We start from the raw sequence: 26,920 nt of genomic DNA on the forward strand, positions 1-26,920 counted from the left end.
AATCTTTCCACTTACAATGTTTTATGGCCATTATTTTTACCATATTCTATGTATGTATACTTTTCTTGTATTCAAGACATTTTGTATATTGATACAATTTGGGATATTTATCATGCTGCCCTCTACAGTTCTACCTCTTGTCTTGACATTTCTACCCTACCTCTATTTTAGGGATTTATATGTATGTATGTATGTGTATATAGTTATATTGTTTAAGTATTTGTTCCTGCTTTACTCAGGGAAGTTTTAATCAGTTTTTTTTTTTTTTTTTTTTTTTTTGGCTAAGTTCCTGAGTATTACAGATTATCTTCACTCATGTTTCCTGTACCTATGAGATTAGTCAGATATAGATGCTTAATCTTCAATCACTTCATAGATATGCAGAACATGGCATTTAAATGTTTTAATATTAGTACTACGTTGACATGAGACACTGTTGCTCCTTACAGCACCATGCACTTTCTTGAAAATATGTTGGACACTGTTGTTGCTCCTGCTGGAGTTCATTCTCACCTCAGCTAATGTCCTGTTGGGCAAAGAATTGCCCCCCATCTTGACCACTGATTTGGACATGTGGTCCTATGTGCTTTCAGGAGATAAGCAGTCTTCAATAAGACTGCTTGACCTTGACCTTTCCAAGTCAGGGTAAGACAGACATTCTTTTTTTTTTTTTTTTTTTTTTTTTTGATTTGGACTTACACGTTGCTTTTATTCATCTGGTCAAATGATATTCAATTAGCAGCATCTTTCACCTGGTAGTTCCCGCCTAACACCAAGCCAACAATAAAACTTTTCAATTCAACACAGCCATTCTATCTCCTTGCTGTTGTTGTGGTCTGTCAAGTTCTCTTGGCCTTAGCCAAACTGGGTGTACCAACATTGCTGTGAGACTTCGGGTGATTGTTCAGGTGGCTTGCTGTTTCTGTCCTTGCTGCACCTTTTGGAAGTTGTCCATCTGCACTTCCTGTCTACTCTAGTATTGTTATTTTCCTTCTCAGGTCTTGATGAGGTTGAAGATTAAACTATCACAACTATTATTCTCTCTTCCTAGTTAGATATATTAGGTACTAGACTTAAGTTTTCTAGCTTAGGACAACTCTATTGTAAACTCCATTATGCCTTCATCCTAGGACTAGATATTTGCATCAATAAAAAATTCCAACCATACCTTGGGGTGGGGGAGACACAAATTTCTTCCAACATAAACAAGTGTTCTAAATATACCATAGAGTTCATTTTTTCTGACTTTAGTCATATGACAAAGAAGCAGCTGAGAGTGTTTGAACCTTGAGAATCAGAGAAAATGTCTGAATATAATGAATGACATAAACCAATGACCAATGATCAGTATATCATCCTTTCTACTTATCAAACTTGGGTGATGCACTATGACAGCTCTTGATATATCAGCATCCTTTGAGGGTGCAGTTGGTGTGTGGTATATAGGGGAAAGCCTATGGGGAAACTCCATAGTAGCTGTAGACATTTCCTGCAAGCATAAAGTTTCCCAAGCCTTGGGTGCTGGATTTGTTTTGCAGATGCATCCCAAGGCTTGGGAAACTTTATGAAAGAGGGATCAGAAGACCACAAGAGGCACAGGGGCAGGGAATTTGTGTGAGAGTGCATCTCCTAGCAATGTCAAATCTATTCTCTGAAAATCTCTCTAACATGATCTGAACAAGGGCAACAATAATAGACATGCCAAAGTGGATGGAGGGAAGTCCAGAGGCCTCAACCCCACACAAAGAACTAGAAGCAACTTAGAATTCCTGAGAACAGGGGGAATAGTCTTCCCTAGGAAAGAGCTCAATAACTGGTTATCCAGTATAAAATGGTCAGTCCTGTCATTATATATATATATATATATATATATATATATATATATATTTGCATTTAACAACAATTAATGAGAAAAGGAGAACATGAATTAGAAAGACAGCAAGGGGCAATATATTGGAGTATTTGAAGGGAACAGCAAAAGGGGAAATGATGTCATATAATCTCAAAAAGAAAATTAAAAAATATTAATTAATGAATAGAAACAAAGCCTAAGTTAAATGACACTATCCAATATTGAACACCTAGAGTTCATAGCAATTGATAATCAAACTAGTAGTTTTTATGTTCAGTAAGATATCTAAAATCTAAATACAGAGTTTTAAAATATTTTCTCCATTTATTCCTAGTAGTTCAAGAAAAAAAGGTCAAGAAAAGATGTAACCTGTGTACAAATATTACTAAATATGATCGTGTTTAAGGTAATCTACATTTTAAAATATCTTAAGCATTAGGAACAAGAAACACTTCAGCAAACTGAAAACTTTCTGGGCCCTATAAGATAGTTTGGTGGGTAAAGCTGCTTATTACCCAAGCCTGTTGACTTAGTCCAATCTTTGTGTCTTAGTCAGTTTTTCTACTGCTGAGATGAAACACCATGACCAGCCTCAGAAGGAAAGTGTTTATTTGGATTACATGTCCTGAATTACAGTATAATCCAAGGCATGAACTCAAGCAGGGCAGGAACTTAGAGGCAGGAGCTGATGCAGAGGCTGTGGAGGAGTGCTACTTACTGGCTTGCTTCCTATGATTTAGACAACTTTCTTATAAAACCTAGAACCACCATCATAGGTATGGTACAACCCACAGTAGGTGGTAGTCTCAGGCACCAATAATAAGTAAGAAAATGTCCTATAGCCTTGTCTATAGCCCAAGCTTATGGAGGCATTTTCTCAATTGAGATTTCCCTCTCTCAGATGACTATAGCTATGTCAACTTGACACGAAACGAGTCAGAACACCCTGAGACTGTCTCCATAAAATTGTCCCCTGACCTTCATTGGAAAGTCATGGCTTGTATATCCCTCTACCCACATCATGGGCCTACATACATACACACAATAACAAGCAAGCAAGAAAACAAACAAGTAAACAAACAAATTAAAAATCATGGGTTTCCATGATGCCCCATGTCCTTCTTCAAAGTATAGAATGGTTGCTTGGAATGGATTCTGTGGTGGTCTTCTACAGCTGTGGCATCAGGTGATGATTCTTCAAGTTGTGATACCTACTCCTTTCAAGAACTTATTTCCTGTGGAGTGACATCTCTGAGGTTCACAGAATGGGTGACTTTGCAGTTTCTAAGCCTAATTAACTGTGATGCACTAGAGATTAAGGTGTAGAAAGTTGGGAGATGTGCTGATCGGTGGAGCTGGGACCAAAGCACAGTGGAGCTAGATGTGCGAACAGCAGGTGGCCTTAAAGACTAAAGTTATTTCTGAATCTAAATGGAAAAGGTCATAATAGAAAGCCCCTGAATGCAGTAGCACCTGCAGTAGGGCAGATATGGCATGGGGATGATAGCCACTTCCTAGTCAGATTTCCTTAGGCTTTGATACTTTGCCTTTGTCTCAGCAGTCATACCTATGTCAATTTTGGAACATCCTGGAAATATAAAGAAACCGACTTAGTCCATCAAGTATTTAAAGACTTTTCTTTTACAAGTACATTTATATTTTATGGTAGGCTATTTCTACCATAGAGCACCCACTCAGATTTGCTGTCTTTAGACATGGAAGAAAACAAAAACAAAAACACTAAAACTATATGTTTAAAACATTGAAGTATTGGCAAAATTGTGGAGAACTGTGGGGTCAAAGTCTGAGGAAAAGCCTGATCTTAGAGAAGGAAAGAAAAGAACAAAGTACCAAGGTTCCCCTTGGGGCACCTGCAGATATTAAGATAGACAACAAGACTCTGATGCTTTGTTCAGGAACCTCAGGGGTAGTAGAATAGAGATCAAGTTCTTAAGCAGGAAAGTCTGCCAAACATTTGGTAAAGAAAAAAAAATAATCATGCACAAACTCATGCAGAAAGCAGAAAAGAAAACCAATTTCAATTCCTTTTATCAGTCTATTCCTGATTCTGAAACCCAATAAGGATCACATGAGAATGGGAAAACAGAGGCCAGCCTTATATAGGGAAACTATTGCAAACCCCAGGAATGTGAGATTGTAACATGAGAATGTATAATTCAACAAAACAAAAACATGGCTCACAACATCATAAGAGTAAAGTAGAAAAGTCATATTGGCAACTCAGAAGATGAAGAGAATGTAGCACAAATACCCATTAAACAGTATAATAAAATAAAACACTGGTCATCAATGGTAGTGAAATAATAACTCATAAATGACATAGCATGCATGAATTTTACAAATAGTAAAAGGGAATGGGAGAATAATGGAGAGAGGGTGTAAGTGGAGGGATGGATAACAGGGGAGAGAAGAAGAGTGAGTTGGGGAAAAAATAACTAACTCTAAGGATGTTTGAGAAAGCCTAACAGAAACCCACTATTTTAGCTTCCTAATATCTATCTATCTATCTATCTATCTATCTATCTATCTATCTATCTCTACTTATCTGCCTATAATATAAAAGAGTGGAATTGGAATCACCCTACACAGAGGAGAGTATTCTTCCCAGTAGTAATAGATTGCCATATAAAAATCCCCTTGAGTTGTTGGTCACTGTTATAGAATAACAAAAAGCTATTTTCATTGTTCTTTGTTGTTCACCAGAACTTGATGATGGGACTTATTCCTAAAGGTACCACATATTTTGGTCATATAACATGAAGAAATCAAATCAGTAATGACCAGTGTCTTAGGGTGTCTACTGATGCAGTGAAACATCATGACCTAAAAGCAACTTGGGGAGGAAAGGGTTTGTTTGGCTTACACTTTAGCATTGCTGTTCATCACTGAAGGAAGTCAGGACAGGAACTCAAACAGGGCAGGAACCTGGAGACAGGAGCTGATGCAGAGGCTATAGAGAAGCATTGATTACTGGCTTGCTTCACATGGATTGTCTAGCTTGCTCTTTTACAGAACCTAGAATTATCAGCTCAGAGATGGCACCATGGGCTGGGTCTTACCCAACTGATAATTATTTGAAAAGTGCCAATCTCTTGAAGACATTTCCTCAACTGACGGTCCTTCTCTGATGGCTCTAGCTTGTGTCAAGTTGACATACAAAGCTAGCCAGTACAACCAGGGAACTTTTTCCCTGCTGGATATTTAGTAGTACTGAAAGGCTGTTGGTGGAGAAGACATCAACAATCATACATAGCTACAAATCCTATGAACTACCAAAGCAACCAATGTGGCATGATATACTCCTGAATGGAGTAGTGATACAGATGTTATGAAGGTAATGAACTTATTTCTCATTGAATTTAAGATCCCTTTCACAGACAGAAAAATATGTCTGATACTATAAATATGGCAAAGAACTCATGGCTAGGGGTTTCATAGGCTGTTATTTTTGCTGAGTGGGTATAGTATTAAACAGACCTTTAGGTCTGGTCCATATATCCATAGGTTGGTGGAGTGCTCAGATCTCAGCAGAAAAGTTTCTTTGTGCAGGAACAAGACAAGGCTGTCCACTCTCTCCATATCTCTTCAACAATATTGTATGTGAAGTTCTAACTACAGCAGTAAGACAAAAGGATATCAAGGGTATACATATTGGAAAGAAAAAAGTCAAACTTTCACTATTTTCAGATGATATGTTAGTTTACATAAGTGACTTGAAAAATTCTACCAGGGAACTCATACAGATGATAAACACCTTCAACAAAGTGGCAAAATACATGATTAGTTAAAAAAAAATCAGTAGCCCTAATATATACAGACGACAAAAGGGCTGAGAAAGAAATCAGAGAAACATCACCTTTTACAATATCTACAAACAACATAAAATATCTTGGGGGTAACACTAATCAAACAAGTTAAAGACCTTTATAGCAAGAACTTTGTGTCTTTAAAGACAGAAATTAAAGAAGATACCAGAAAATGGAAAGATCTCCCATGCTCTTGGATAGGTAGGATAAACATAGTAAATATGGCAATTCAATTCAATCCCCACCAAAATTGCAGCACAATTCTTCACGAATCTTGAAAGGATAATAATCAACTTTATATGGAAAAACAAAAGACCCAGGACATCTAAAACAACCCTGTACAATAAAAGAACTTCTGCAGGCATCACTAGCCATGACTGCAAGCTCTATTATAGAGCTATAGACCTGGAAACAGCTTGATATTGGCACAAAAATAGATAGGGAGAGCAATGGAATTGAATTGGTAACCCTGATATTAACTCACATATCTATGAATACCTGATTTTTTGATAAAACAGCTAAAAGTATACAATTGACAAAAAAAGTAAAAAATCTTCAACAAATGGTGCCTCCTAACTGGATGCTGGCATGTAGAAGATTGCAGATAGATTCACATCTATTGCCATGCACAAAAGTTAAGTCCAAATTGATCAAAGACTTCAACATAAACTCAGACACTCTGAACCTCTTAGAAGAGAAATGGGAGGTAACCTTGAATGAATTGGTACAGGAGACTGCTTCCTGAACAAAACACCAGTAGACCAGACACTGAGATCAACAATTAATAAATGGGACCTCCTCAAAAGCTTCTGTAAGGCAAAAGACACAGTCAACAAGACAAAATGGCAGCCCACAGAATGGGGAAAGATCTTCACCACCCCCACATCTAGCAGAGGGCTGATCTCCAAAATATACAAAGAACTCAAGAAGCTAGTGGCCAAAACACTGAATAATCAAATTAAAAAGTGGGCTACAGAACTGAATAGAGAATTCTCAATAGAGGAATCCAAAAAGGCTGAAAGACACTTAACAAAGTGGTCAACATCCTTAGCCATCAGGAAAAATGCAAATCAATGCAACTCTGAGATACCATCTTACTCCTGTCAGAATGGATAAAATCAGAAACACCAATGATAGTTTATGCTGGAAAGGATGTGGAGAGAGACTCCTCCACTGCTGGTGGGAGTGCAAACTTGTACAGCCATTTTGGAGATCAGTATGGTGGTTCCTCAGGAAAATGGGAATCAGTCAACCACAGGACCTGGTAATTCTACTCTTAGGCATATACCCAAATGATCCACAACCATGCAACAAAGACATCTAATCAACTATGCTCATAGTAGCACATTATTTGTAATAGTGAGAATCTGGAAGCAACCTAGATGTCTCTCAGCTGAAGAATGGATAGAGAAAATGTGGTACATTTACACATTTACACAATGGAATACTACTCAGTGGGGAAAAAAACCCAATGGATTCTTGAAATTTGCAGGCAACCTGATGGAACTACAAGAAACCATCCTGAGTGGGGTAATTCAGTCACAAAAAGACAAACATATTATGTACTCACTCATATATGGATATTAGACAAAATGCAAAGGATACCCAGCCTACAATCTATACCACCAGAAAAGGTAGGAAGCTGGGAGGACTCTAAGAGAAACATGCATGGTCCCTTGAAGAGGAAAGAGACAAAATCTTCTGTGTAAATTGGGAGCATGCAGGAGGGTAGAGGGAATTAGGAGAAAGAGAAGGGGAGAATAGGAGGGGAGAGGAGAACATTGAGCAGGAAAATTGAGTCGGGGAAAAAAACACAGGAGAGCAAGAAAAGAGTTACCATAAGAGAGGGAGCCATTATAGGTCTAAAGAGAAATCTGGCACTAGGGAAGTGTCCAGCAATCTAGAAGGATGACCCCAACTTACAATCTAAGCAGTAGTGGAGAGGCTACCTTTAATGCCCTTCCCTGATAATAAGATTGATGACTACCTTAAAATGCCATCCTAGAGCCTTCATTCAGTAGCTGATGGAAGCAGAAGTAGACACCCACAGCTAAACACTGACCTGAACTCCTGGAATCCAGTCACAGAGAGGGAGGAGTGATGAGCAAAGGAGTCAAGACCAGGCTACAGAAACCCACAGACACAGCTGACCTTAACAAGGGTGAGCTCATGGACCCCAGAGAGTTGGCTAGGAAGCAGCATATGACTGACCCAGACCCCTGAATGTGGGTGTCTGTTAGGATGACTGGGTAGTCTATTGTCCTATGGTAGTGGATCTGTATTTATACCTAATGTACAAATCGATTTTGTGAGTCCATTCCACATAGAGAGATACTCTCAGCTTAGATACATGGGGGAGGGCCTAGGCCCTGCTTCAAATGATATGACAGACTTTGAAGATCCCCATGGAAGGCCTCACCCTTCCTGGGGAGCAGAAAGAGGGTGAGATGGGAAGAGGAGAAGGAGAGGGAACTGGGACTGACATGTAAAACAATATTGTTTGTAATAAAACAAAATACTTTATTATATAAATAAATTAAACTATTGAAGAATAAATAAAAAAGAAATAAGATGTCAAAAAACACTTCAAAAGTCAATGACAGAAAGTAAAAATGAGAGACTTACTATTTTATTTTAATTTTTATTTTTTTTACTGATAGTTATGTCTCCTGCCAGCTTGGAGTTGTCATGACAACAATAATACAGGATCTAGTCTTCCTCTTTCTCTTCTCTTTCCTAGTCTTGGTACTCAGTAGTAATGTTTCTAGATGCTGTGTAAAAGCCATAATGTGTGTGTGTGTGTGTGTGTGTGTGTGTGTGTGTGTGTGTGTGTGTATATATATATATATACATATATATATGTATATATATATAGTTTCAGTTAACACATAAAGCAATCTTGAGTTTCTAAACAAACGATAGGCTGACAAATGTTAAGAGCATAGAGACATCTATGTTGAATGTACAATGCATCCATCCATAACTGTCATACACATACCCACACACAGACTCATACACACACACCTACACACACATACACATGCAAGTATAGCATATAGATATATAAACACAAGCTGTTCTGTTCACTTAGTGCTACTATTATGTGTATGATTTCAAGACTGACCAATCAATGTTGGGCAGCCAACTGTGGGACTCCTTTCTCAGGATTAATATCTCTCCTACCCTTTGCATTAGTTGCTGGTCATTCCCTCCTTAGGGACAGGGCATGGTTAGGTTTCCCCATTCCAGGTTGACATGTCTATTAGGTGTTGGACTTGTTCAGACTTTGTTAGGAAATCATATTTTGAGTAACTGCCACATCCTGCATGACTCCAGGGACTGACTAAATGGGGTTGTGAGGGATTGAATGGACACATATGCATACATGTGGCAAAACTGGGGTTTGGATATCTAGGCAATCCGACGGAGAATCTGAAATATCCTAGAAACAAAATGATATTCAGCTTTCCTAAATACAATCATGTTATTTCAGTCAGGACATGGGTAGACAATCATTAACTATATAAAAATATTAAAATTGTCTTATATGGATTTCCAAAACCAAAAAGCCACATTAGAATCCAATGAGGTGTATATTTGATGCTTTGAACATGAGACCTTTAGAGCAAAGGCTGACATTTCATGTAAGCATACTGTAGTCTAGACATTACAGTATTCTAGCAGCCAAAAGCCTGTGCCACCTCACCAATGACCACATTCACAGTGATAAATTAGTCAGGAGATAATCTTTGTGAATGTTATAGTTTTGAATGTTAACTTGTATCATTAATGTAAGTAAATAAATAATATGCAATAAAAGGTGATACATTGATCTGGCACTAGGGAAATGTCCAGGGATATACAAGGATGACCCTACCTGAGAATCTAAGCAATAGTGGAGAGGGTACCTTAAATGCCCTTCCGCAATAATGAGATTGATAACTTCCTTAAATGTTGTCCTAGAGCCTTCATCCAGTAGCTGATGGAAGCAGAAGCAGAGACCCACACAGCTAAGCAATGACCAAACTCCTAGAATCCAGGTGTAGAGAGGGAAGAGTGATGAGCAAAGGGGTCAATACTATGCTGGGGAAACTCACAGAAACAGCTGATCTGAACAAGTGGGAGTGCACAGACCCCAATCTGATAGCTGGAGAACCAGAATAGAACCAAATCAAGCTGCATGAATGTGGGTGTCAGTTAGGAGGCCTGGGCAGTCTATTTGGCCTCTGGCAGTGGAAGCAGTATGTATCCCTAGTGCATCAATGGACTTTGAGAGTCCATTCCCCATGGAAGGATACTCACTTAGCCTAGATACATGGAGGAGGGCCTAAGCCCTGCCCCAAATTATATGATAGACTTTGATGATTCCCCATGGAAGGCTTCACCCTCCCTGGGGAGGGGATGGGGGATGGTATGGGGGACATGGGAAGATGTGAGGGAGAGGGAACTGGGATTGATATGTAAAACATCCTGACAGTGGAACCAGGATGTATCCCTGGTACACAGAAGGACTTTGGGAGCACATTTCCCATGGAGGGATAATCCCTTAACCTAGAGGCAGGAGGGAGGGCCTAGCCCTACTCCAAATGACTTGACAGATTTAGATGACCCTTCCAGGAAGGCATCAACCTACATGTGGAGTGTGGATGGGTGGGAGAGTGGTGGGGGGACATGGGAGGATGGGAGAGAGGGAGGGAGGTAGGGAGGGAAGGAGAGGGAACTGGGATCAATATGCAAACTAAGAAAAATAAATACATAAGTAAATAAAGGCAAAAAAAATTAAAAAGGTGATACAGTGAATGTTATCAATTATACTTTGTAAATATTTATCTATATTTAATAGTTTCATAGCTTGATTTAATTTAACTTACTGATAAATGATAATTTCACAAATGGCGTTTATAAGAAATATACATACTAGTTTAATTTTAACTTGTAAGTAGTTTCGTTGACACATAATTTGTCATAAAGTTAAAATATTCTAAACGTGCAATTTAATGATATCTTAGCAAATGGGCACAATTGTGAAAACATTATACACCACTTTTAGGGTAGAAGTGCCCTGTTGTGCCACTTGAAGTCAATCTGTGCTCTAGCTTTCAGCTCCAGGCATTCATTGATCCACTTTCTCTACAGGTTTTCCTAATTTTAGAAATGTCATAGAACACAATCATAAAATGCTATTTTGGCATGTTTAATTTAGTACAATGTTTTGAATGTACATTTTTATCATTTTTTGTTCTAAATTACATTGCATTCACTGACCAAACACATTTTGCTAATCTATTTACAGATGATGAATATTTTAGATTAATTTTCCCTTCTCAGGTTGAAATTTCTTTTCAGGTTAATGTATTTCCATTACTTTCATTCACTTTCTTAGAAAATGTGTATACATTTTTTGTTATATATAATTGTACAACTCTGATTTTACTTTGGAGTAATTATAAATTCATATTACATCACACAAATAATATGCAGAGATTCATGGGTATTATTTAGTATAATTAGACAGATGAAGGAAATAATTCAAACAATTCAAGACTTGAAAACTGAAATAGAGACAATAAAGAAAACACAGACGGAGGAATGCTAGAAATAGAAAAACTGGACCAATGATCAGGAACTACAGATGCAAGCATAACCAACAGTATACAGATCGAAGAGAGAATCTCAGGTGCTATCCTAATATCTAACAATTAGACTTCAAACCAAAATCAAATAAAAGAGATGAAGAAGGTCATTTCATATTCATCACAGGAGAAATCCATCAACACAAAGTCTCAGTTCTGAACATCTATGCCCCTAATACAAAGGCACCTACATTCATAAAAGAAACACTACTAAATATCAAAGCTCATATAAAACATAAAACCTCACACACTCATAGTGGGAGACTTCAACACCCTACTCTCACCACTGGACAGGAACACCAGACAGAAACTTAACAAAGAAACAAAAGAAGTAACAGAAGACCTGTCCCGATTGGGTTTAACAGACATCTATAGAACATTCCATCCAAACACAAATATATAACTTCTTCTCTGGTACACATGGAACCTTCTCTAAAATTTACCACATACTAGACAACAAAACAAACATCAACAGATAAAAAAAAAAAAAACTTGGAATAGTCCCCTGTATCTTATCAGACCACCATGCTTTCAAGTTGGAATTCAACAACAACACAAATCACAGAAACCCTACAAACTCATGGAAACCGAACAATGTGCAATTGCACCATATCTGGGTCAAAGAAGAAATAAAGAAATTAAAGACTTCCTAAAATTCAATGAGAATGAGGACACAACAAACCCGAAATTATGAGACACCTTGAGACCAGTGCTATGAGGGAAATTCATTAAACTAAGTGCCCATATGAAGCAAACGGAGGATAGTCTCATTAGAGAATTGATAGCACAACTGAAGTTCTTAGAAGAAAAAGAAGCAAACTTACCCCAGAGGAGTACATGCCAGGAAATAATCAATTTGAGGGCAGAAATCAATAAAGTAGAAATCAGGAAAAGAATACAAAAAAATCCATCCAATAAAATGTTGTTTTTTCAAGAAAATCAACAAGATAGACAAACCCTTATCTAAACTAACCAAAAAGCAGAGAGAGAACATGCAAATTAACAAAATCAGAAAAGAAAAGGGGGACATAACAACAGACACAGAGGAAATCCAGACAATTTTCAGGTCATGCTTTGAAAGCCTGTACTCAAAAAAAAAAAAAAAAAAAAAAAAAAAAAAAAAAAAAGAAAAAAGAAAGAAAAAGAAAGAAAGCCTGTACTCCACCAAATTTGAAAATTCAAAGGAAATGGACAAATTTCTGGATAACTATCACTTACCAAAATTAAATCAAGAACAGACAAACAACTTAAATAGAAGCAGTCATCAAAAGGCTCCCAACCAAAAAAAAAAAAAAAAAAAAAAAAAAAGGCCAGGGCTAGATGGCTTCAGTGCAGAATTCTACCAGAAATTCAAGGAAGAGCTAATACCAATACACCTCAAATTGTTCCACACAATAGAAGCAGAAGGTTCATTACCAAACACTTTTTACCAGGCCACAATCCAAGCCTCACAAAGACACAACTAAGAAAGAGAACATGATGCAACATGTTCATCATGAACATTGATGCAAAAATACTCAATAAAATACTGGCAAACTGAATCCAAGAACACATCAGAGAAATCATCCACTATGACCAAGTAGGCTTCATCCCTGGATTGCAGGGATGGTTCAACATACAAAAATCTATCAATGTGATCCACCATATAAACAAACTGAAAAAGAAAAACCACTGATCATCTTACTAGATGCTGAAAAAGCCTTTGACAAAATTCAACACCCTTTCATGATAAAGGTTTTAGAGAGATCAGAGATAACATAATAAAAACAATATATAGTAAACCAACAGCCAACATCAAACTGAATGGAAAGAAGCTTAAGGTTATTCCTCTAAAATCAGGAACAAGACCAGGCAGTCCTCTCTCCATATATCTCTTATATATTGTACTTGAAGTTCTAGCTAAAGCAATAAGAAAACAAAAGGAGAACAAGGGGACACAAATTGGAAAGAAAGAAGTCAAACTTTCACTATTTGCAGATGATATGATGATTTACGTAAGTTACCCAAAAAACTCTACCAAGAAACTCTTACAGCTGATAAACACCTTCAGCAAACTAGCAGGATGGATACATGATAAAAAAAACAAACAAACAAACAAAAAAAAAACCCAAAAAAACCAGTGGCCCTATTATATATAGATGACAAAGGTGCTGAGAAAGGATGAGAGCCATCACCCTTTAAAATAGCCACAAACAACATAAAGTAACTTGGGGTAATACTTACCAAACAAGTGAAAGACCTATATAGCAAAAACTTTGTGTCTTTAAGGAAAGAAATTGAAGAAGATACCAGAAAATGGAAAGATCTCCCATGCTCTTGGATAGGTAAGATAAATATAGTAAAAATGGCAAACTTGCCAAAAGCAATCTACAGATTCAATGCAATCCCCATCAAAATCCCAGCACCATTTTTCACTGACAATGAAAGGATAATAATCAACACAAATTAATAAAAGACATAGTGACTGATATTGGGGTTCAAGCTTCAATCTTCGTTATCAGAAAAGCAAAGCAGCAGGCCATTAGCTCTTACCTCTAGCTCAGGCTGTGAAAGGGCTACTCCACCCTGGAGCTCTTCACCAAGCCTCAAACTGCTCCCTCTCCTTAGTGTGGCTGGAGAATGAATGCCTCTCTGGGACCTTGCTTCTGTCTTATATGCTTCCCTAATGCTGGGGCTAAAGGTGTGTGCTATAATTCTCTTTTAGATCTGGGTGGCCTTGGACTCACAGAGACCAGTCTACCTCTTAATCCTGAGTCCTAGAATTAAAGGTGTGTACCACCACCTCCTAGCTTCTGGCTGCTGGGATTAAAGGTGTGTGCTTGGCTTCTATGGCCTGTGGCTTACTTTGCTTTTGGAATTATCAGGCAAGCTTTAATAAATCATAAATAATATATCAATACAATCTATTATTGAGAAAAACTAATTTTTTAAACTTGTTATTTATTCTTTGTGTCTTTCTTTATTCTATGTGTCTCCATATCATATATCCTGATCTCCATCACCCCCAAAATAAAACAAAATAAAAACTTATGAGAAGAAAAGGTGGGGTAGAAGAAAGGGAGAATCTCATCATGGATACTGCAGTGTGATACAGTGAGTCACACAGTAACACTCTCTGTTCATACATCTTTCCATGCAGGCGTTCATCACAGAGAATCAATGGTCTGGTTTGAGGCCTCTGGTCTCTGCTACTCCATTGAGGGTGGGTTGTCACTGGGACTCTTCTTCTGTCTTTGTGTCATGGAGACCTTGCAGCTCTGGGTCCAGGACTAACATTCTCCAGCCCCTCACCCCCGCGTGCTGATCACAGATGGGATGCATGCTGGGATAGGCCAACACATAACCCTGGTTCTGGGCCTGGACAGATAGAGGCAGGGTTGGTCAGTCAGCTTGCTCTCTCCTATGTTCCCCACCTGGTTGAGTTTTCCAGCATTGCCCTGGCTAGTTCACCCCTTGTAGTGAAGAGCAGCAGACAGGGCCATTTCTCCTGCTTTCATGTTCTCAGGTTCGGTTCTCACACACCTATACCTTCAGAGCCAGCTCTACTGTGTTGCTTGGATGAAGTGCAGGGGCTCTCTCTTGAGTGCTGCTGCTGCTGAGAGGCAGGGAAATCTCTCCCACTCTTATGACCTCAGGGCCAGCTCTCCCACCTGCCTCAGAGTTTGATGGGTGGAAGGAGGAGTGGGAGAGGAATCTTTCCTCTGCCCATACTGACATAAGACTGATGAGTCATGGGGATCGCTCCCTCATGCTCACAACTTCAGGGCTGGCTCACCTACACCTTCGCCAACATGGTCAGGTCTACTGTGCCACCCAGGTGAGATGTGCTGTCTGGCCCCTTTCAAGTACAGAAGCTGGTGGGGCCATTCAGCTCCCTCGTCCACCACAGGTGTCAGAATCAAGCAGGGAGGACATCTTTACCTCTTGCTCACCCTCACATGGCAGATGCAGGAGTGTGGCTAGCGATCCCACTCTCACACTCTCAAGGCTATCTCATCTGGCCTCTACCTAGTGGGTCAGCTCTACTGTGCTGCCTAGGCAAGGACCAGGGCCCATTTTCTTGAGTTTTACAGATGATCAAGAGGAGAGTCAGCTCCCTAGGCTGTGGCAGGCTGTGAGGATTAAGGGGTAGGGGAAGGAGTGGGAGACTCACTTCTCTCCTGTGGACACCTTTACACCTTTGTATAACACACAAGTGGGGCCAGCTCTCCCACTGCCTCAGGCATTAATGGGTGAGGAGGGGGAGCTAATTTCAATGAAAGGAAAAATAAATTTATTTTTAACAGGCCTAATCATATAGCATGACCTTTTTTCACTTTGTTAATATTTTTTATTGTAAACTCGACTAAGGTGAATTTTCTTCTCATTCAGATGGGATTTAGTGGTTACTTGAAATAAAATAATCACCGAATTTAAATAAAACACACATATGAATATACTTTTAGGGAATATTTGGAAGTAAGTTGATACTAAAGTTTTGTCAGAACTGAAAATTAATATAGTGGATTTTATGAAACCTCTTAGTTTTTCCCTCAGTTCCTTCCTGTGAGAACTGACTGTCTCTATCACATTGACTTCTGGCTTCTGTTTGATCTGCTTTGGCCAATGCAATGAGCGATACCATGCTTCACAACATGTTTGGGCTACAGTTTTATTTGTAGACCTATAATTTGCCAGAGCCATTTCAACCTCTGTTCTTTTCCTTAAATTTCATGAAGCAACTAGGAGTTTCTCTTTTACTTTGAACCAGATAGAGACAAAACAAATCCACTGTCAGGCCCAGTACATGGGACAACCACAACCAACTAGAAACAGCCATGTGGTGTAGATGAGAAGAAAATGGCTTTTGTTACACACTGCTGAGTTTGAAAAGCTTCTGCAGAAAAACCTGGAAGACATTGTTGACATGTGCCCTTATGCCCACAGTACTGAACTACTAATATTAGTTTTTTTTTTTTTTTTTTTTTTTTTTTTTTTTTGCGTGTGATTATTGTAAGAGACAAAACCTTATGGAAAGGTTTTCTTACTATTTAGAAAGGTGTTGGGATTGTAAGATTTAAAATTTGGGGGTATGTTATTTGAAGAGATTCTTTTAAAAACATCTCAACCTAATATTCCAGAGACGTAAATGCTGGTCAAATAGAGAGACAAGATTTGTATATAGAGATGCTCAGAGAGAGAAACCAAATCGAGCTTTCCAGTGGGAACCCCTCTTGAAAAGTATGCATTTCCAATAAACTGTGGCTTTTCTGGAAAACTCCAAGAGACCAGTTCAGAATAAATGATCGAAATTTTACATTGGTGCATTTGGTTTGTTTTTGTTTGTTTCTTTGAGTGGGGCAGGCACATTCATGTCCTGGCAGGTGTATATCTGGAGGTCGGAGGACAACTTGCAGACATCTGCTTTCTTCTTCCACCGTATAGATTCTGGGGCCAGCTCATCAAGACACTATCTGCACCGTCTTACTTGGTGTCTTAGTCAAGGTTTCTATTGCTGCAATGAAATGCCATGACCAAAGGAGGAAAAAAGTTGGGATGGGGGAAGGTTTATTCAGCTTACACTTCCACATTGCTGTTTATCATTGAAGAAAATCAGAACAGGTACTCAGGGCAGAGACCCTGAGGCAGGGGCTGATGCAGAGGTCATGGAGAGCTGTTTACTGGCTTGCTTCTCCTGGCTTGCTCAGCTCACCTTATAGAAGCCAGAACCACCAACCCAAGGATGGCGCCACTCACTGTGGTCTGGGTCCTCTCCATTGATCACTAATTGAGAAATTCCTTACAGCTGGGTCTCATGTCAGCATTTCCCCAACTGAAGCTCCTTCCTCTCTGACGACTCTAGCTGGCGTCAAGTAGACAGGAAAACCAGCCAGTACACCTGGTCTTCAATTTGATCTTGATTTTTCAGAAAGTGCTAAAACCTGAGGCCATCTGATTGCCTCTGCTAGCCCAGAGATTGATTAATTAAGTGGCAGTTCCTGGCTTCTACAATCCCAAAGAAAACTAAATGGCTCAGGAGAGAGAAGGGAATCCTTCAGGAGTGAGAAGAGCTTAACCATTAGAATCTCTGTATTATGCAGTGTGGTCTAATAGTGACTTTGGACATAACTCTAAAAATCAATTAAGCAACAGAATTTAGAAATTCTTTCTCTATTACCTTGCTCATAAGCAATTACTCATCTGGAAATTCTAAGCACTCTTTGCTTGCAAAATTACATCTATGCAATTTCAGAAAGGACTTTCAATTTTGAATAAAATGTTTACTTTGTCATGATCTGATAAGTCTTCTTTAGATTTTTCCAAATGCTGTATTCTTTCTCTCATTTAAATTTTCTAAAGAAGTCACTGTAGTCTTTGTAAAATAGAATTTTACAATAGTAAGGAATCTTAGAATGTATTTTGTGTCCTTTTTTTTCGTCACCAAATTCCAGAGAAGAGACATGGAGAAGTAACCTCCAAGAGCCTGGGCTTCCAGGGGCAAGGAAAAGATCTAGGTCTAAGTCCCAAGGTTGCATTTTCCTGTGCTTGCGTCAGATTAATTTGACAAAGCATTAGTTCTTTATCTCACTTAGGACCTCAGGAGGGTAACACAACCTAACTATTGTTCATTTTCTTATCTTTTGTAGTCCCAGTGTGTGAAGACTGAGTTTCACTACTGAACCTTTGTGGCAGTAAGAAAAAAGCATTTTTAACAGTGAGATTTGAGATTCCAGCATCCAGTGTTTCTTAAACTGTCAACTACAGACTTCTACTAGTTATTTAGCACTTATGAATCATGTTATAGTTTCAAAATACCTTTCTATCAATAGCAACTTTGTAGCAGGAATCAGACTAGTTTTGTTATTTCTTCCTCCCAAAACAGCTGTCCTTGGTCACATAGGCTGATTGCAGAGTCTCGTATATGTTTAGCTGTTCAAACTCTTGAAACCTATCTATATCACTGTTTCTCGGCCTACTGGTTGCAACCGCTTGGGGGCAAATGTTATGTAGGATATCTGATATTTACATTATGATTTATAACAATAGCAAAATCGCAGTTATGAAGTGGAAACAAAATAATTTCATGGTTGGGGTCACCATAACATGAGGACCTGTATTAAGGGATCACAGGTTGAGTGCCACTGACCTACGTGATGTAAGTCAAAAATTTTACATGAAGGATGGGATCAATCTTAACTGTGGAATTCCTGGTGGCAAAGGACAGATTGGAATGCAGTGGCAAGGGGGTTTGAAGAGTGGTAGAGGACACATGCACTGATGATATGTATAGTCTACAATAGAATTTAGCATTTTAGCTCATCCCTAGTTCCTAGAGTCCTGGAGACCCCTACTTCACTCTGAAAGTCTGCTATAGTACAAGACACTGTGGAAATAGAAGTTCTATTGGCATGGTCCAGTTCATACCTTACTGATCCTAACCTGAAGGGTTGGAAATGATGGATTCTTGAGGGAAGGCATAGAAGCTCTCTAACAGCTTGTCAGTTCTGAATGCTTCTTAGTGGTTTTTGACAACAGTGGACACCTTTGAGTGTGCTTTCTGATGTAAGAGTTCTGAGCACAAAGCCAGGAGCAATTCCAAACTCAGAATAAGAACAAGGGTTCTTTTGGCAGTACTCAAATAGAAAAGCTCCTTGACTCACAACCTTTGAGTCATTCTCCAGTCTTTTCTTTGTCCTGTGAAGGCAATTTAAGCATCAATATATAACTAGGCCCTTTGATTCTCAGCTTTCCCTTCTCAGCAATCTCCAAACTCAACCCTTGCCCCAGGAACACTAAGTTTTCCTTAAGGCAGTGATTTCAAAGAAAGACTGCTTTACATAAGCAGGTTTGGGGATTTGAGGGCTTGGAAGAGTCACTAGGAATTACCATCAATTCTTGCCTTGAAGCTGTCTCTGCCCTAGGACACACTGCTTGCCAGCTGGCCCTACAAATCTCATTACTTCTCATTTCCTTGTCCTCCTCCCAAGTTAAGATGCTGATTTACCACCAGGCACAGGGGAGCTTAGAATGGGATCTAACAGAAGTTCTGACCAGACTGTCACTACAATGCACTAAAGATGTAACTTCTTCACTTACGTTTTTAAAGACATAAAGTGTTATATTGTTGTGTTCCAAATTTAGGTCACCTTCTCTCCTAAATTGCTTTGATATTTTAAAGGCTTCTTGAAAGTTTGCACTACACCTGATAAATTCTGGCTAACCCCAGCTAACAGTTCCCTGATCTGTCCAAAGCCGCCCTCTTTTCAAAGCTCTATTTGATGGGTCTTGAACTGTAATAGCTCTACTACATATCCATAGGAGACCTCACTGTAAAATTCCCACACTCACACTTTCGGATCTTTCACAACTGCAGCTGAAGCCTTTCCATTATTTTGTGTGTTCTTTATCCCAAGCCCCATCCCTTTCCTGCCAGCACATGATTACAAATCTTCAGGGTATCTGAGGAAGAGCATTAACTAGTCTCTATGACCTCGGCTTTGGACCTGTTTTCAGTGAAGGGTCATTTATGCAGCACAGACTTCAGGATGAAAGTCTGTGGGGCATTCTTCTTTCCATTTGCTCAAAGAATTCAGCAATTGTAGGGTTTAAAATGATTTGTGCCAAAAGATATTCCTGCTATTGAGCATTCTGGGTTCAAGGAAGAAACCAAACTGTTTGCAATGGCAACAGAGAAATTTGTTTTGATAACTAGGACTGTTGAAAAATAAAAGAGCAATGACAATGCTGGAGAAAGTAAATAGAACAAGGAAACAGCAAAATGTACATACCATCTATGCAAGGCTTTATTTGTTGATGATTCAGGGAAGTTGACTGGAGCCTTGGGTTGTGGGGGAGGTGGGAATACTACCATCTTTAAGACACTTACCCACTGCCATCCTCTGTATCATTAGCACACACTAGCTGCCAATGAATATTTGTGTAATAAATGGAACACCTGCCACACATTCGGATGTTTTCAAACAAACTCTAAAATTCTTTGACAATCATTTTTGTGCATGCAGGCTTCATCCATTGCAAGTTCTGTGGGAGAGAACAGTGAAGCATGGGGCTTCAGTTGGCCATTGCTCATTTGGTTGAATAGTTGGAAAGTGGGAAGAGAAACAAGCTCCTTAGAAATAGATCAGCCCCCAGGCTTGACTACTACATTATTACTGGACAGGTTTCTACCTAACTTCTGTCTCCATCTGTGAGCCAGGGGGAACCCTAAGAGTTAGCCAGGGCAAATTGTATGGTTTTGATAGGGAAACCTCTCTGGGGCACCATATCTTCTCCCCTTTCTCGCCTGCACCTGCCATGCTGCCTCTTTCTTTGCTACAAAGATGCAGAGGTCAAAGCATGTTCCTGTGTGGTGATGAAAAGCTCCTAGGGTCAGCCTTGTGGCTGGCAGCACACCTGCCAGGATCCAGGGAGTGCCTCTAGGATTCCTGTGGGCACCCTCCTAGATTCCCCCAACTCCATAGCCAGTTCTATCTGACACTCAAGGAGCATCTCAGGGTAGCCACCGTCCTTTGCGCCTCGGGGCACCAGCAGCTCCCGCAGGAAAGAGGGTCAGGGACAGGAAAGAGAATGGGGGGGGGGTCATGAGGACTCGCCAGCTTCAGCTGCAGCAGCTGCAGCAGCTGCAGCATCGGGCAGAGGGGTGGAGGGTGCGGAGCAGGACCGAGCCGGGGCCAGGAGGAAGATAGAGAAGGCGGAGAGTGTGCGTGTGGAGGCTGTGCCAGGCAAGCCAGAGGGGTGTTCCACGCTCCCCCCCCCCGCCCTTCTTCCGGGAGCGAGGATGCAGACTCTAGAACTGCTGCTGCTGGGCTGAGGCGGAGGCAGGGGAGTTGCAAGGCACGCGCGGCTAGTGTGTCTCCTGATCCCCGAGAGGCGGGGGGAGGTGGAGGGCCAGGAGGCGGAGGAGGAGGGAGAGAATGCCTGGAGCTGCTGCTGCCGCCGAGATGCTCCCGGCTCAGGAGGCTGCTAAGCTGTACCACACCAACTATGTGCGGAACTCGCGAGCTATCGGCGTGCTTTGGGCCATCTTCACCATCTGCTTTGCCATCGTTAACGTAGTGTGCTTCATTCAGCCCTACTGGATCGGCGACGGTGTGGACACCCCGCAAGCCGGTTATTTCGGGCTCTTCCACTACTGCATCGGCAACGGCTTCTCCCGGGAGCTGACCTGCAGGGGCAGCTTCACGGACTTCTCCACGCTGCCTTCAGGCGCCTTCAAAGCCGCCTCGTTCTTCATTGGCCTCTCCATGATGCTCATCATCGCCTGCATCCTTTGCTTTACCCTCTTCTTCTTCTGCAACACAGCCACCGTGTACAAGATCTGTGCCTGGATGCAGCTCACCTCTGGTGAGTGCGCGCTCACCTCCGTGGAGGCGGGGACCCCTGGGTGTCCGACCTCGGGAGGGGCTTGAGTGGGAGGGACCGCTCCCTGAGCTCTGCAGTCCTGTCCGGGACAACTTAATCCTTTCTCAGGCTGAGGGGTGTGGATGGAGGAACCCCCGGGTTCCTCATCTGTGGCGTTGGCGCCAGGTCTCCAGGCTTTTCCCGAACCTCCTGAGCGCTAGGGACGCTACCCAGAGTGACGCCCTGGAGACTGAGCGGTTGTTGGGCAGAGTCGCTCAGAACTAAAGATGGGGTAGGGGGGCCGAGAAGTGGAGGCTTGGAGATGCTCTCTCTCTCTCTCTCTCTCTCTCTCTCTCTCTCTCTCTCTCTCTCTCTCTCTGTGTGTGTGTGTGTGTGTGTGTGTGTGTGCGCGCGCGCGCGCGTGCGCTGAGGGACTAAGGAAGATTGGTACAAGCAGGTGAAAAACGGATTTAGAGCTGATGTAGTAGAGGGATCAATCCTGCCTGTTCAGCCCTTCCCTGGGATTATTTCTGCTTTGCTTTCAGGGTGTGTGTGAAGGGGGCGTGTAAGTTTGTCTTGGGCAAATGAGTAAATCCTAATTTTGCTTATCTCACCCCGTTTTTCTCTTAAAAATAAATAAATAAATAAAATGAACTTAGAGTCTTCCTTAGCAGTCTCCAAAACCACACCTCCAGAATCACCTTGTCAGCCAAGGTCTTTCTTTTGGTCTCCAAACAGATAAGGAGGTCTTGAGGGAGTAGGGATTTCTCAAGATCTCATTTTGGGGAAGTGTTGTTAAGAAAGTGGCCAAAGGGAAAGCTGGTCTCCTTAGCCTCTTTAGAGTGGCATGGATATCACTCCTATCAGTACAAGGTCAGTCGATTGTTGCCAGCTGAGGAATATGAAAGTACCCCCTACCCCCACCAACATTAACGTTGATTTCAATCAAGAATGTTGGAGTGAGTTTCCTGGTGGCTTTGAAGAGTGTTGAAACCAGACTGGCTGCTACTGTACTTCTAAAGCCACCCTTTCTGCCAACTTGCCTTCATTCTCTTCCGAAATCAAGGGTCCTCGAGTTCATAAACATTGTTGAAGTCCTTTGGATTGGAGGGATCTTAAATGTCTCTGGCATTACACATCTGCATTTATGTTTATTATTATCATTATTTAGATAACTTAGTTTTAAGATACTGTTTATTCTACTTTTGAAGTTTTCTTGGAGAGGAAGGATTTAATCATTGAGTTACGAGAATGTGTAAGATGGGTAAATACCTAAAGGTGCTGGGTTGCTGAGGTTCCTGTTTTGTGAGACTGGGACCCTGTGTAGCAGAAGCTGGTGTCAACTCCTGGTACTCTTGCCTCAGTCTTCCCAGTGCTGGTGTCTGTGTCTGGAAAGGTTCATCATCTTGTTAGTTTCATGAAGGAAGTGAAGCTTATGTGAGCATAACATGCATAGGAGTGCCAGTTTTAGGTTTGTCTTGCTGACTTTGATTTGTGTTTATTGTGAAAATATGGTATGTGCAAAGCAAGGAATGAGCATGCTGTCATCCTCCTGCACGCAAACGAGTTTACTTGCCTTCTACCACTCTACCCTCCCTACCTGAATAAATTTCTTTCTTGCACTGTGTCATTTTGCTTTGTTAATTTTATAAGTGTTTCAGGAGCAGAATAACAGACTCTTGGCAAACTCCTATATTCTGCCTGTTCATACTTTCCTCTGGTTTGACTTTGAAGACAACAGGGCAAACAGGATGTACATGTTTTAGGAAAAGACTTGACCCTACACTGATAATTTTAATTCTCTGAGTTAATGACCCATTTAGACTAGTAATTCAAATTGGATTATTTTTCAAAGGTATGATAATAGTTTGTAGCACTTGTTTTGATGAGGTCTTATATTCTAAATGATCTTTTGGATAAAATGACCATTTTCGAAGTGAGTGGAACAGTGAAACATGGTGTCATGTATACAGACACTTGAAAAAATTGTACTATTTTTGTTTCCGTTGATAGTCTTTGTACTGAAGTACATATGAGGGCATTTTCTTCATCAGGAAAGAACCTTACAGGCTACGTTTAAAAAAAAAACCTTTGAAATCTGTCATTTTACTTCTAGTTTAATTTGTTAATATTAATAAAATGATGGATTATGACAAGAATTATGTCAGTTATACCTACAAGTTTTAAAAGAATGAAATTTAGAAGATATTTGTGAAGAATGCTATATTTAATATGGGATTTTGTTCTTAACTTGGGGTTGTAAGAACTGTGACATAGTATTAAATGTAAACATTCTCTGCAAGCGCTGAACTTTGCATGTCTTCTCTTTACTGCTCTTCAATGTTTATAAACTCTTTGTGTTCATAGTTTAACTACCCAGAATAATCTTAAAGGACAATTTCTAAATATGAAAGGTGAGATACTCTTGGATACTCTTTAATTGGATATTATTGGATACTATTTAAAGCTAAATAACTAACGTGTATATGTGGTTATCTAATCATTTTAATATGATAGTTGTAGATGGATTGTTTCTGTCCATCCTGGTCCTGCCACCCTTCAGTCCCAAATAAACACACAGAAACTAATATTAATTATAAACTGTTTGGCCGATGGCTAAGTCTTCTTGTTGGCTAGCTCTCTCTTAATTATTAAGGTTGTGGCTTACCCGTAATGCTCCTGCATGTTACTCCTTTGGCAGCTACATGGCATTTCTTTTAAGATTCTCTCTGAGTCTCTTCTTTCTAGAATTCTCCTAGTCTGGTAGCCCCACCTATACTTCCTGCCTGGCTACTGGCCAATCAGCATTTATTTATTAACCAGTAAGAGAAACATATATTCACAAAATACAGAAGGACATCCCCTATCATCTCCTCTTTTCTGTCTAAATAAAAACGGGAGGTTATTTTAACTATAACATAGTATTATATATAACAAAACAGTTATCTAGCAAGGACTATAGTTCACAATATTTAGTCCATTAACATTTGGCAAAATTTAAAGAAGATATTCTGTCATTTATCCTATCTTTGTGAGTCTAAAGTTTCATATGTAACTTATCTTTTATCATATCTAAGGAAAACGATAACCATACTTGTCTTTAATTCAGAAAGATAATATATGAACTCTAGAAATGACAGATAGCTTGTTGTCTGGACAGTTACCCAAAGTTTCTGTGTAGTGCTGGAGGCATTCATTCATCTTTAGCCCATAGGCCTAGAGTGTCTGACAGACTTCTCAATAAAGCAGAAAATTTCAAACTGCCACCAGTATTGGCAGTTTGTCAGTCATTTTTCTGTGTGTCCTGAAGAATGTCTGGCAGACTCTTCCATGAAAAGGAACCCCATCTAGTTTAGTCACTTTCCTATACCTCATGTATGTCCAGTTTATACAGCATACAGTTAAACAGTCCAGGCAAGAGCAGTTTCTTGTCCAAATGGCTAGGCTTGCCATATTGAAAGCAAACTCCATAATGAGTTTCTTTGGTGCCCATCTTCCTGTCTGATGTAGTTGTTGTTGCCAGGAACAGTTGTGTGTCATTGTTATGAAAAACCCTAATAAACCATTTTAAATGCCATATTCTGTGGGTCTTTGAAAGGTTTGAAGAATATTTATTCATTTGAAATATTTAAATACAATACCTAAGCAAGAGTAAAAATATACATAGCCTTGTTTGGAGGTTCTAGCAGCTACTCGTACACTCTTGACTGAAGACCAGTCCTCCTTTATTTGGGAAAGGTTGTCTTCTTTGACCAAGTGCTCAGCTTTGGGAGGGACACACATGGAGCAGTGAGGGAGGAAGGGCACACCTGCCTAGTCAGCCAGATCAGCCAAATCAATGAGGTGATGACAGATGTTGCAGTCAGATCGCCCTCACATCCTACGTAAGCAAGCGTAAAACTACACATATAACAAAATTAACCTTAAATTTGTATCAACAAACCAAAATCCATACCAATGCAAAGTATTCATTTCTACATTATATTCTCTTTTTTCTTTAGAAAGAGATTGAATGTGATCATTAACATTTATAACCAACAAAATTTAAATGAAACATTTATAAACAAACTGCTTCCAGCTGTTTGGGGGTGCTATCAATCCCATGTGGATCATGAGAAAACACAGAAACCTGGCCAAATCTTGCCATTGCTTCAGGGAGTCTTGCTTGGTCAAACTACATTAATCTGGAAGGAATTCACAGCTTTTCATCTTCTCTGAAAATAAAAAAGCAGAACCTGTTTCCAAAGTAACATATTCTTAGAATTAAATGTGAAGTCAAGGCATATTCAAAATATATAGGTTGGATTAATACAGCAGCATTTATAGTTTAATGTCTTTTTAGCAGCTGTTGCTCCTACTTCCGTAGTCAAACAGTTCAAAGACAACACAATAACATACAGTAGCCAGACTCTCTGTGTATTTTCCATCTTTATATGGCCTGATTTTAGTACTCTATTTCTTTTATTTTTATTTTTTAATTTTTTATTTTTGAGACAGGGTTTCTCTGTGTACCTTAGGCTATCCTGGAACCCACTGGTAGACCAGGCTGGCCTTGAAATCACAGAGATTCTCCTGCCTCTGCCTCCCGAGTGTTTTCAGCTCCCAGCCACACCCAGCCACTCTCTTTCTTTCTTTTGTTTTCTATTTCTTTTTTAAAGGAATTTCTCTATCCTTTTTTTCTTTTCTTTCCCAAGCCTATGCATATTTTTAAACACACTGTAAACCATTTAGATATTTTCTTTCCTACTCTGAATCAATCTTTACTACATATCTATCAAGAGTCTTTAATTTGCTAAACAGCATGGCTAAAATTAAAGAGGTGGCTGGCCCCACCCTTTTCCTTGGCTTTCCGAGAGTCTAGCTTCATGACCTAACTATTTCTGGGAGCCATGTTTGTTGTCACAACTCTGCAGTTTCTATGTTCAAGTCACTACAGAGATGCATGCCAATGGCTGGTAGTAAACACCATTTAATTATTTGGTAGCAGGGTCTCTTAAAAGAGTCTTGCAGTTTTTGCCTTAAGGCTGGGTCAGAAAGTCTCTGTTAAAGGAATCTCCAGCCTCTGCTTGTCTTTAGCAAACAGAGCCCACCCAAGAAAATATTGCTACTTGAGAAGCTTTGCTTGCCTCTGTTTTTTTTTTTTGTTTGTTTTGTTTTTTTTTTTTTTTTTTTTTGTGTGTGTGTGTGTGTGTGTGTGTGTGTTTAGAATCCCTTCTCAAGCTCTCTTAGGATTTATTGGATATAGTTGCTGAAAGTTGGGTGCCACA

General features: G+C 39.9%; 1 protein-coding gene across 2 annotated transcripts in view; it reads left to right on the forward strand.

The window, feature by feature from the left end:
• Positions 1-21,069: 21,069 nt before the first annotated feature.
• Lhfpl3 (LHFPL tetraspan subfamily member 3) overlaps positions 21,070-26,920 on the forward strand; it is a 488,475-nt gene continuing 482,624 nt past the window's right edge. For both annotated transcript variants that reach the window (XM_051174831.1, XM_051174832.1), the window contains exon 1: positions 21,070-21,656. In XM_051174831.1, coding sequence (XP_051030788.1) covers positions 21,227-21,656 — 430 coding nt within the window. In that variant the 5' untranslated portion in view covers positions 21,070-21,226. The remainder of the gene's footprint in view (positions 21,657-26,920) is intronic.

The sequence above is a fragment of the Phodopus roborovskii genome, unplaced genomic scaffold, assembly GCF_943737965.1.
Source record: "Phodopus roborovskii unplaced genomic scaffold, PHOROB, whole genome shotgun sequence".
In the NCBI taxonomy this organism is placed as follows: domain Eukaryota; kingdom Metazoa; phylum Chordata; class Mammalia; order Rodentia; family Cricetidae; genus Phodopus; species Phodopus roborovskii.